Source organism: Neocloeon triangulifer, unplaced genomic scaffold (genome assembly GCF_031216515.1).
Source record: "Neocloeon triangulifer isolate White Clay Creek 2 clone unplaced genomic scaffold, ASM3121651v1 ptg000014l, whole genome shotgun sequence".
NCBI lineage: Eukaryota > Metazoa > Arthropoda > Insecta > Ephemeroptera > Baetidae > Neocloeon > Neocloeon triangulifer.
The window spans coordinates 14,513,733-14,525,158 of record NW_026775556.1 but is presented as its reverse complement, the minus strand read 5'-3'; the positions used below and the strand labels follow the sequence as shown (position 1 = coordinate 14,525,158).

Here is an 11,426-nt window from a genome sequence, read left to right as displayed (position 1 = left end):
GGCAACTGGCAAGATTTTTTTAAATTTTTTTTTATATAATTAAAGAGAGTGGAATTAATTTTTTTCAGCTTTTGCCATTATTTGCAAACTGAATTAAAAAGCAAATTCGCTAGTGGATGAGAAGATTAAATTGAGAACGCCTTTTCAGCAGTTCTATCCACATCTGGGCAATCAGGTTGGCTGAAAGGGTGGGCCGCCTTGAACGCAGGATGGTCTTTGAGCTCATTGTCAATTCTCACTATATTAGGGAATTGAGTCATATCTACAAGATATCTGTAATTTGAAGCAATATTTAATTATTATTTTTAATTAATAAAACCTAAAACTATTTAATTTACCCCCTTGCGTTAAAGGTCTGTGGGATTAGGCAGCAATCAGCAAGAGTGATCTCATCACCGACGCAGTATTTTCCTGAAGTGCTCTCAAGCACTTTCTCAACAGCTGGAAGTCCATAATATATTTTGATTATTTACATGTATTATTTTCAATTTTTAAAACCTTGAAAGCCTTTGGTGATCCATGTCCTGGCCCATTCAATTTTTTTCTCTTCGCCCACAGATTTCAGAATCCCCACATTTTGCAGAGGCTGAATTCCAGAGACAATCAAGCTGCAAATCCCCCTGATTTTTGCGCGGGTTATTAAATCACTTGGAAGCAATTTTGCTTGAGGGTAACTCTCCTCAAGGTACTCCAAAATAGCCATCTGGTTGCAAAGAAAAAATAAAATATAATCTGGACAAAATAATTACATTGCTCGTTAATTTTTTTCATTTGCTGATATCTGTTAATATTAATTTTTATTTTCTCAGATTTTTAAATTTTATACCCACCGATTCAATCAGAGTTGTTTCTTCATTAATCACCAACGCAGGTACAAATTGCCTTGGGCTTATGGCTTTATATTCCTCTGTCAGGTTTTCTCCACCTTCCTTTTTTAAAATGTCTAATGTTTTCACGTCATATTCAATCCCCTTTAAATTAAGAGCTAAAAAATTCAATAAATAGGAAGATAATTAGAAGTATAAAAATGGCTTCAATTAAACTGCAAAAAACTGACCTAGCCGAACTCTCCAAGTAGCCGAACTCCGCCAATACGAATACAAAGTTGGTTTTCCGGTCATATTATTTAAATTATTTTGTAATAATCTTATGAATTATTCCAAGTTTGAAGAAAAGATTTATCTTTACAATAAGGGGATCCAGTTAGCAGCTGCTGCTACGCATCACATGGAAACGAAGTGACCTCCAATGGAGCGAAGGTCAAATTTCGGTGCTCAACTTCGATTAAGTTTGCAAAATCATCTGCAGATGGCCCTAACCAAAAAATGAGAGGCTATGCAACTTGCTCTACTGGGATGCTGTCCAGATTGCCTACGGCAGAGCCATAATACATGAAAAAATATTGATATTTTAAATTTCAAATTTAGAATAAACTTTATTTTATATTTTTTACAAGGTTAACTGGCACATAACATAATACTTTTGCTCAGATTTTCTTCAGTTTGTCAGGGCAATCATGCTGATTGAATGGGTGAGCTTCTTGAAAAGCAGAAATTCTTTCTAGCTCTCCAGAAAGTTTCATTATTTTAGGAAAACGCTGCATGCTTACGCCAAATCTAATATTTTATAACATATGAAAATAAAAAATTAAATACAAATTTTCCAAATATACTCTTTTGCATTGAAAACTTGTGGGACGAGGCAACAGTCAGCAAGAGAAATTTTATCTCCAACACAATACCTGCCAGAAGTATTCTCGAGGAGCTTTTCAATTGCTAATTAAGCTCTTTTAATCAAATATAAAAAAGTATAATAATTAAATACCCTCAAAACCTTTTTTAATCCAATGGACCGCCCATTCCTGCTTGTGTTCATTTCCAATTGCACTCAACACGGAGCTCTTATTTTGCAATGGTTGGATGCCGGACACAATTAATTGACAAATGGATCGCACTTTGGCCCGAGAAACTTGATCTTTTGGAAGTAAAGAGGGTTCAGGAAACATTTCTTCCAAAAACTCCAAAATTGCAACCTAAATAATGAAAGTTATTTTAAATGAGCGTAATTGGAGTTAAAAAGCCAACAGATTCAATTAAGGCGGTGCCGTTGACAATTAGGGCCGGGACCCGTCCCATTGGATTTATCTCTAGGAATTCAGACGACTGCTGTTCTCCACCAACAGCAGCTAATTTTAGAGTTTTCAAATCATGGTCAATGTTCTTGAAATTGAGTGCTAATCAACACATTTTAATTCCATGTCACATGAATATACAAATTGTAAAAATACCAATACGAACTCTCCATGAGGACGAACTCTTCCAGTTCGAGTAGAGAAGCGGCTTGATCGATTGATTTGGCACAGACATAAGAAAATAAAATTGTTTTTCGATGGAGCTACCAATTCTTAAAATCAATCAATGCAGCTTTGAGATACAGTTATCAATTAATCAACTTAGCAAGTTGACAAAATGAGTTAATATATTCACTGGCAGATGGCCCTGACTGTAATGGAATAGCCAACAATTTAATGCTTACAAAAAATAATGATTTTAAAATTTTGTAAATTTAATTAAATAATATCGGCAAGATGAAGTCTTTTAATGAAATAATTATACTCTAATTGAGCAAATTCCCATTTATACTTGTTACACTTTTATAAATAATTTTTGATTAGCCCAAAAATCCTTGTATTTTTTTTAAATCCCCTTCCGTCATCCATCAGTGTTATTTTTTGGAAAAAAACTGATATTTACAATTATTTAGGCGCCTCAGGAGGACAGTCAGGTTGATTATTGGGGTGAGCTCCAATAAATGCAGGGTGGCTCTCCAGTTCTCGGTCAATGCGAACGACGTTCGGAAACGGTCTCAGGTCCACTTGGAACCTATACAAATTAGGATTAACCTCGAATGTTTAAAATTACTAAGAATTGTACCTTCGAGCATTGAATACTTGGGGAACGAGACAGCAGTCGGCCATGGTGATTTCGTCTCCGACACAATATTTCCCAGCAGTTGCGGACAGCATTTTTTCAACAGCTTTGAAAGAATGGTTTTGAATTAAATATTATAAACTATAGTTTAATCTTCTACCTCTGAACCCCCTTGTCATCCAGTGACAGGCCCACTCTTTCTTCTTCTCGTCACCCACGTAGATAAGGACTGCCAGATTCTGCAAGGGTTGAATTCCTGAAGCAATCAGCTGGCAGATTTCTCTCACTTTGGTCTTGCTGTGCACATCAGCAGGCAGCAGTGGATGATCAAGGTAGTTTTCTTCCAAATACTGCATTATGGCCAACTGTGAAATGTATTTATGTAATTTTTATATTTAAAACCTTAAAAACAGCTAAAGTTGGATAGCAAATTTTAAATGAAAACTGCAGTATAATTAAGTATGTAATAAATATTTAAGTTTTCTATGCTTCAAATTACAAAAAAGTCAAATGTATTGACAATTTCTTTCTTTTTAAATTTAAATTAAGACATTTTGCTCTTACGGAATCAATATAGGTGTTGTCATTTATGACAAGGGCTGGTAGTTGTTCCATAGGGTTAATTTCTCGATATTCGTCAGAGTGTTGCTCGCCTCCGTTTTTGATCAGACTGACCGTCTTTATGTCATAGCTGATTTCCTTCAGATTAAGTGCTGTGAAAATTACATAAAAATTAATTATAATTTTCCAGATCACAAAATTTAAAAATTTAATTTATACCGATTCGCACCCTCCAGGAGCAGGAGCTTCTCCAGTACGAGTAGAGCACGGGTTTGGCGACTTGAACGCTCGTCATTTTATTTCTGCTCAGGCTAATCGTCGAAGGTGAAACTGATTCCTTCGAGAACAACTTCGCCAGCACCCGGCAACCGACCTGACGCCGCTGGTAATTACTATACCTGGCCAGGGACCCAAGGACAAACATGTTGACATGTTTATCAGGTGGTGCCCACGTGGTTTCAGATTCCGGCAGTAGATGTCTTCGCAGTTCGCACACGTTCCATTCGGAAACGATTTGACGCAGTGACGAGGTAGGCAACCTTGTCGTCAGTAATGAAGAGCAGGTTGCCTATTCATGGCGGTGAGGCGTAAAGTCGGTGGAAAGCTGCTGGGATATTGAAATAAAAAACTTAAAATCTAAAATTCTGTCTTTGAAAATTAAAAAATAAAACAGCTTACTATTTGCGAACCTGGAAGTGTTTTTTTAAATTATTTTATTAAATAGACTAAATAGTTACTTATTATATCGTCGCTATTTTTGTCCACATTGCTTGCTTACTTGAAAACTTTCAAAACTTTATTGAGAGAAAAATTTTAGATATTTTATAAATTATTTTCATTCAAAAGAAGAGCAAAAATTTTTTAGCCAAGAGTAAACAATTGGTTTCATAAAATGAAAATATTTTTGGCCAAAAAAACCCCACATTGAAAATAATTGAGTTTTTCTTGGTTTTAAAATCATTTGAAATTTCATTATTTGTCTCAGTGTATAAAAAATTAAAGTAATGCATTTCACTTCGTGTATTTATTCTATGCTCGCAGGTTTTGCTTTGAATTTTTTTGAGACGGCCTAACTATTTTTAAAACTTGTGGCATTATTCTCCTTTTCCCTGGAATTGAAATCTACGTCAAAACAAGCTAAATCAAGTAACGCCTGCTGAAAATAATTACCATGGCAAGGCCAGAGGAGATAGACGCTAATTAGTCGGCACTTTACAACACTTACCATCGCTGTAATTGCAGAGCGCCTTGTGTGTCTCATGCAACTTGTCGATCCCTGCTGCTGTTCTTTGCCGAAAATTACAAGTCGTGATTGGGAACGAGAAGTCATTTTCAAAGAACGAAAGCTTATGCTGACTTAAAGTACAAACACACAATTAATTCTTTGTGCACTCTCTCAACGAGAGAGGAGCAGGAAAGATAAAATAATGTAATTGCGAGAGCATGCCTGTCACGGTCGAGAGTTTCGCTCGAAATTTGACATAATGGTGCAATTTAATGCAAATTTTGCACCTTCATTATTGTAGATAAGAATTTAAATCTAAACAGGAGATTAAAATATAAACTTTTAAAAGGTTTCAGTTGGTTATTGAACATGTATGCTATTAAAATTGTGTTCATAATCAAGAAGGATAAACAAATGTGATGCTTTTATACATGCATGTAAAAAGTTTTCAAATTTTTCGTTCACAAATTTAACAAGAAAAATCTTGAAAACTTTTCTCACCCCTTTCTTGAAAAGCTTAACTTTTAGTATATAAGGGAGCCATGAAGTTAGTTTAGGGGCAGAAGTCAGGGTTGCGGTTGTCAGCGGGCGGGGGTGACAAACGCCGGGCAATTAATTAGCGTGCGATGACAGGGGCGCAACACTCGAGCCAATGGGTCCCCGGGGCCGCCGGGCCCACTGCCGCCACCGCATAAATAATGGGCCCCCTGAGCTGCGTTCAAATCTGCGCCGCACAATTACAGCTCGGCAAACGGGCCTCTTAAATTTTATTTTATCCTCCGCTGCTCCCTCCGAATGCATAACTATCCATCTAAACGTACATGCCCATGTAATGCGAATTGCGAGTACATAGACAGGACAGGGCGGCCAGCAGCCAGGGTAATTGCGCGCCGGCTGTAAAACGATTACAATTAGAGGCGTGAGAGAAACGCAAACGCGCACCGAGAGCAAACAGAATGAGAGAAAAAGATGCAAACGATCAATTATTTTTTCTTTCTCGTTTTTCCACTCATTTTTGGTTCACTCCCTAGTTCCACTGAATTGTGCAAGATAATTTCTGCAGGTTTTTTTTAATAAATAATATTTAGTAAGTTTAATTTAAATTATATTTTTGGAGTAAAAAAACAGGTTTACTTTAATCCTGGTTAAAATCATGACGTCATTAAAAGTTTTATTTTTATTTTTATGGTTTTAAATTCTTTTCTGAATTTTTTTCATTAATAGTGATTTTGTAGAGGTTTTTAAGTGGTTTCACTGAAATTGCGAGAAAAATTATCACTTTTCATTAAGAGATTAATTTTTCAAACGACACAATCATCTGTCTCCAAACATAATGAATATCAATTATCAATTTAAACCCATTAAATTAGAGCAACAGAGTAGTTTTTAATCTAACAGAACCATTTTCTTCAATCAAAACTTTACTTTATAAAAAAATGTTTAGAAAAAATTTTCATTAAAATTCGGACGTTTTAAATTCCTAGAAATTTCATAATTACTTTATTACAGCTTGTCATGCACAAATGCAAATGTTTTCAATTTTTTGCTGTCGAATTAGCAAGCAAAAAATTATTACTCTCTAAGTCATGTAACTTAAAACAATTAAGCATGCTTGAGAACTTGTTCCGCGAAATTGACAAAATCTGCTTTGAAATCAGAGGCCAAATGTGCACGCAAGACAGACCGCTGTGCCATGAGCCAAAAACGGACGCGATGCCATGATGTGAATCGACTGTGGGAGTCAATTTATATTCTAAGGAAAACGAGTTCTTTCAACTCGTCACTGGATTTAATTTGCGGCTCTTCCTATAAAGAGTGAAATTTTTAACGCGCAGTTTATTTTTTCTCCAAACAAGATGAATTCAAAAGATTGGTTCCTTCTCTTTTGACATGCTTTGACTTGAATGCCTCCCTTCTGGACAAAGAGGGTGAACATTTGGGTTCATTATCCGACGCCTTCTTCTTTTCTTTCAAAAAGGCATGTGTGCCCTGTGGAAAAGTAGCCTATTCTAGACCAGAAGACGGAGGAAATGAATGGTCCCTTGACGTGTTTCAAAGGAGCCGCCCTGGCATTGTTGGGGCGCGACTCTCCGTTTAGGTCAACCACCCTTTACTCGCATGGCTCTTGTTGCTTTTTGGACAAATAAATTATAAGAAAACCTGCTCTGAGAAAAGATGGAATGCCAAAAAGCAATAGGGAGAGAAAGCAAAAGGTGTATTTCTCTCTTTTGAAATGCTATAATAATGGTTCTTGGTAAAAGTGGAATATTTGCTTTTTCACACGGTTTAAATGTATAATTTTTACTATAGTGTAGTATAGTGTATATATACATATATTTTTTTTCTAGAACTAAAATTTGTAAGCCAAAACTGAGAAACCCTATTTTTAAAGACTTCAATTCTTAAATCAATTTCGCAGTGGGTTTTTACATTTTTTTTCACATGGTAAAATAATACAAAAAAATACTTTTTGTTGTTCTTCAAATATATAAATTTCCCTTCTTTTTCAATCATTCGTGAAAATTTTAAAGCAAAACTTGATTTTATGGCTAAAAACAATTTATTAAAGTAATCTACGTCAAAAAATTAGAAAGGGAATTCTTTATGAAAAAATAATCTATAGAGCTATCATGGATCTTGTTTGCCTCAAAATTATACATTTGATTTCAAACTGAATGGAGCAGGGTGCTGTAGAGCGTGTAATTGAGAGAGCATCGTTGCGTCTTTATTACCCGCTCAGCAGGAGCGAGCATTGTCGCTGGGCAGTTAAGGTACCACTCTCAGTCAGTGATTTGTCGCACCTATTCTGATCGGTGGTTATTTATGTTTGCGGCAACGGGCCATTTCTCGTCGGCACAAAAGACGCGCCCGCATTGTCCAAACGCTAATGGCGTCGCGCCGGCACAGAGAAAGAAAGGAGCGACGGCTCAATTTGGTGCCGCAGTGTCCAGTTGGTCAGCAAACAAACAAAAATAATGCTAGCCCGTGATAATTTATTTCCATCGCGAGCAGGGCACCCCCGCTAATTAACGCAGTTACACTTTTATTGCGGGTGGAACGCGATGGTCGCAGCTGCCACGCCAGCATCTGCCGATCGTGCTAACTCTAAAACTTTTCGTTGGCGTTCCTTCTGCTGCGTTATCAGAATTTTTTGGCTGAAATAAATTGGAACGTTTAAAGTTTAATTCTAAGCTACAATTTATTGACTTTTATAAATATTAATATGAGTTTTATACCGGAAAAAATAGTTTTTAATATTTAAAAAATGCAAATGATGAAAAAATTCTAACAATATTAACATCTATTCCTAATAATTTTCTGTAAAATATTCTGTGTTTTTGTAAAAAATTTTCAGTAAACTAAAGAATGTTTCATTTTATATGTGCACTTGTGGTAATTAAAAAAAAATAAGATTAACGCATATCAACTGAATTTTTTGTTTAATAATAAATATATCAAGGAAATATTTATTTCCATGCTCATTGTTAAGGATAAATGACATCCTTCAATCAAAGCAATCACAACTTTATTGATATTATTTTCTTTTCGAATTCAGAAGAATGTATATTTATTCTCTTTAAGCTGGCCCCTGAATTAAAAAGAGACTTATTTCTTCACAAACCACAGAATCGTAAAATCAAAAACGCATTTATGCATCAATGAACGATGAAGGTTTTCTTGGTCTGAAAATGATACCGAGTTTTCAAGAAAGGGCATAGCTTTGATTGTAAATGTATGAATTTGTGTCTGTGATGTTGGCGGCCAAAAGCTTTCGACGTGCAAACTTTCCGCTCGTGATTTACAACCCTTTTCCTGCGCGCGGCGGCGAGCAAAGTGGCAAGCAAGGACGTGATCAGAAATAAGTGGAGAATTCCTCTCAGTTTCCAGCAAAGCATCTCATCTGCACATGTGTGTTGAAAGAATCAATTGTAAAAGGAGAGGTTTTGTGAAAAAGGAGAAAAACGCTGCTCTCTGGTGGGTGCTTTGCTGGCGCGGTAATTAAATCCCGAGGCAGCAGCTTTTGGAAATTCGGGGCCATAAAAGGGGTGGTTGTTGAACCTGCGGAGACTCGCAGGTAAGACGATAGAGAGCACAAAAGGTTCCTCTCCAATTAGGCCGTGCCGCCGCCGGTCATGCTTGGCCTTTCATTTCTATTCACTTTGGAGCAGCTTTTTGTCAAAGAAAAACTGATGCAAATGAATTCGCGTGGATGTCAGGCAGAAATGTGGAATTTTCCTTACCTGAAAGCATGGGAAAGGAAAAACAGAGCGCAGGTATATGCGAGGAGAAGATTCTCTTCTTTTATCAGCAGAAGAAGGAGCAGCGCGTTGGGTCTCAAGAAAAAAGGGGACGCTCTGTGGAGGGAAAAAGGGAACATGTTCATGTTGTGGGTTTCAAAAGAATCCCTGATAAACGACGGTCCATATAAATGGGTCGGTGCGCTGCAAGGTTGATGTGCGCGTTTTATGAATTTTTCCTACACTTTCTAAAAGTTTTGTCTATAGCCGACAGCTTTATTCCAAAGGGTTGGCGACGGAATTTAGAGGAGACAGCCTGACGCGGAGGATTTTAATTTTGTAATGTTTGGAAAATATTAATCAATTTGAAAGGGATTTTAAAGCAAAATGTTAAAGAATTATAAAAAATATGACTCAAGTAAATAAAAAAATTTTCTGATTTTTTGTTATAAGAAAAAAATTTGAAAAAAAAACTTAAAAATTCAATTGCGAATTTTTAATTGCCTCGTGAAATAGGCAACCCGCTAAACAGAGAGAATTTGGCTTTTTTTAAATTTTGTATTTATTTTATTTTTAGTTTACCCGGTGGTATTCATGCTAAAACCTTCTATTTTTTGGGGCGCTTTTTTCAAATTGATTATGAAAAACCCCCATTATGTTGCAACGCCTGCAACCACTCCAAGGAATTTCTGGTCATTTTTAAATGCAACACTGCTGAAAAAATTTTAAGGAGTTTTAAAAGGTATCTACTAATTTCTGGGTTGTAAATTAACTAACATTACAACAATTTCATCTCTTTATATTTGCTTGATAAGAATCTGGTCCAAAGTGGTATGGTGCAGTGGGTCGTGCGTAAAAGAAATTAATCAGAATCAGCTCATCTTTTACAATCAAATGCACTTCCAAGAAAAAGATTTTCATTTTCTATAACAAGATATAATTAAACAACACAAATATACGTCAGTTGATTCTACTTTTAAGAAAGTGTCGCAAAATCTTGGTGTCGTCGGCATCAAGAGTGTGATGTTTCCGAAAGGGCAGGTCTGATGATTAAATTCGGCCTTTGATTCGCCGCCGCGTTATCTGCGAGGCCGAGATAGGAGTGAGTTATCAGGCCATAAAGCAGATCTGCAGGGCGTTTGATTTTGAGTGATTGCAGGCCTCGCGCCGCACTCGCCCTTTGTCTCATCCGATGCGGCCGCTTTTTTACAACCCTGCACTCTGTTTGCGCACTTTTTGTCTCCTTGGTTAAAAACTCTGTATATAATCTTGCAATAGTCCTTGGAAACATATATGCGTACTGAAGGTGACTTTTATATAAACTGAAAAAGTATGTTGGAAAATGAAAAGTCCAGAAGATCATTTCAAATTTTGAAACCTTCAGAAATAATTTTTATTTATTTATTTTTCTTCAAATTAAATTAAAATAATTAAATTTAAATGCACAAAAAAAACTTTCGTCCCGATTATAAAATAGATATTATCCAAGATTGAACGCAAAAGGAACAATTTAATTTTTTTTTTCAATTTCAGAATTTTCTTTAGTCTGTGCGTTTTAATGAACGTGACTGTAATTAGAAAGTTAACAGCACTTTAATTAGCTGTGAAGAGGGATCAAAAGCATCAAACTTTGCTTCCGGCTACTGCATTGAGAAGCATCTCATCAATCTCAACGTAATTTTCTTCCATTAATTGCCCATCTCTTCTCTATGACCCCAAGAAAGTTCAGCACGAGAGCAAGAAAGAGATTGGAAACCAGATTAAAAAAATATACGTATTTTCCTATATACAGATATAAAATCACGATTGACTTATTAGCGGCGCAGAGTTGATTTCAACACGCGAGATGAAACTTGAAAAAGTGAGCGTTTGGTGAAATGCGATTTTAGGGGAAAACGACGGCACGCAAATGGAGCTGCTTAACTTTTTGTTTTAATCTCCCAAAAGGTTTTAACTATAAACAAGGCAGAAATAATAATGCATTATATGCTTATTAAAAATTCTTTATTGTTTTATGTGAGAAATGCTGTGAAGGAAAGTTTTTTTAAACAAGATGACAGTCTGTATTTTATAATTTTAAGAATTGTCAAAGTGAGCAAAATTTGAAAGAAAGAAAATGATAAGAAAATTAGCAAGAAATGATAATTTCAGTTGTTGAGTGCTTTTTGACGAAAAATGTCTGACTCTGGACAGTAAAAATTAGTCTATCTCTCGCAGACACAAAAAAGTTGACTTAAACAAAGGATACGCAAAGTTAAAAAAAAACGCTCTCCCCACGCAAAAACTTCCGTGCCGCCAGAGTTGTAAAGCATGTATTTTTGTATTGATCGGGTTGCGCCGAGAGGAACAGCCATTTAGGCATCTGGCGGTGCTTCCTGTGCGCACCAAGACCTTAACCGTCTCGCATTGAAGCTCGAACAAAATTGACAACACATCGAAAATTTAAAATTGAATTTCAAAGTCTCATGCTTC

General features: G+C 36.0%; 3 protein-coding genes across 3 annotated transcripts; all 3 read right to left on the bottom strand.

Annotated features, from left to right (window-relative positions):
• Positions 1–3: 3 nt before the first annotated feature.
• On the bottom strand, positions 4–1,254 carry LOC132200650 (probable maleylacetoacetate isomerase 2). The gene is made up of 5 exons (XM_059626292.1): positions 1,058–1,254; positions 831–985; positions 499–703; positions 339–441; positions 4–273 (listed from the first exon to the last, which is right to left on the bottom strand). Exons 1-5 carry the CDS (start codon positions 1,119–1,121, stop codon positions 126–128), a joined length of 675 nt encoding a protein of 224 aa, XP_059482275.1. The 5' UTR covers positions 1,122–1,254; the 3' UTR covers positions 4–125.
• LOC132200651 (probable maleylacetoacetate isomerase 2) lies at positions 1,243–2,430 on the bottom strand. Its single transcript, XM_059626293.1, has 6 exons — positions 2,288–2,430; positions 2,085–2,233; positions 1,825–2,032; positions 1,673–1,775; positions 1,481–1,616; positions 1,243–1,371 (listed from the first exon to the last, which is right to left on the bottom strand). The coding sequence occupies exons 1-5, from the start codon at positions 2,364–2,366 to the stop codon at positions 1,487–1,489; spliced, it is 669 nt and encodes a 222-aa protein (XP_059482276.1). The 5' UTR covers positions 2,367–2,430; the 3' UTR covers positions 1,243–1,371; positions 1,481–1,486.
• Positions 2,180–3,951, bottom strand: LOC132200649 (probable maleylacetoacetate isomerase 2). Its single transcript, XM_059626291.1, has 5 exons — positions 3,711–3,951; positions 3,495–3,643; positions 3,091–3,295; positions 2,934–3,036; positions 2,180–2,882 (listed from the first exon to the last, which is right to left on the bottom strand). The coding sequence occupies exons 1-5, from the start codon at positions 3,913–3,915 to the stop codon at positions 2,756–2,758; spliced, it is 789 nt and encodes a 262-aa protein (XP_059482274.1). The 5' UTR covers positions 3,916–3,951; the 3' UTR covers positions 2,180–2,755.
• Between the last annotated feature and the right edge of the window lie 7,475 nt (positions 3,952–11,426).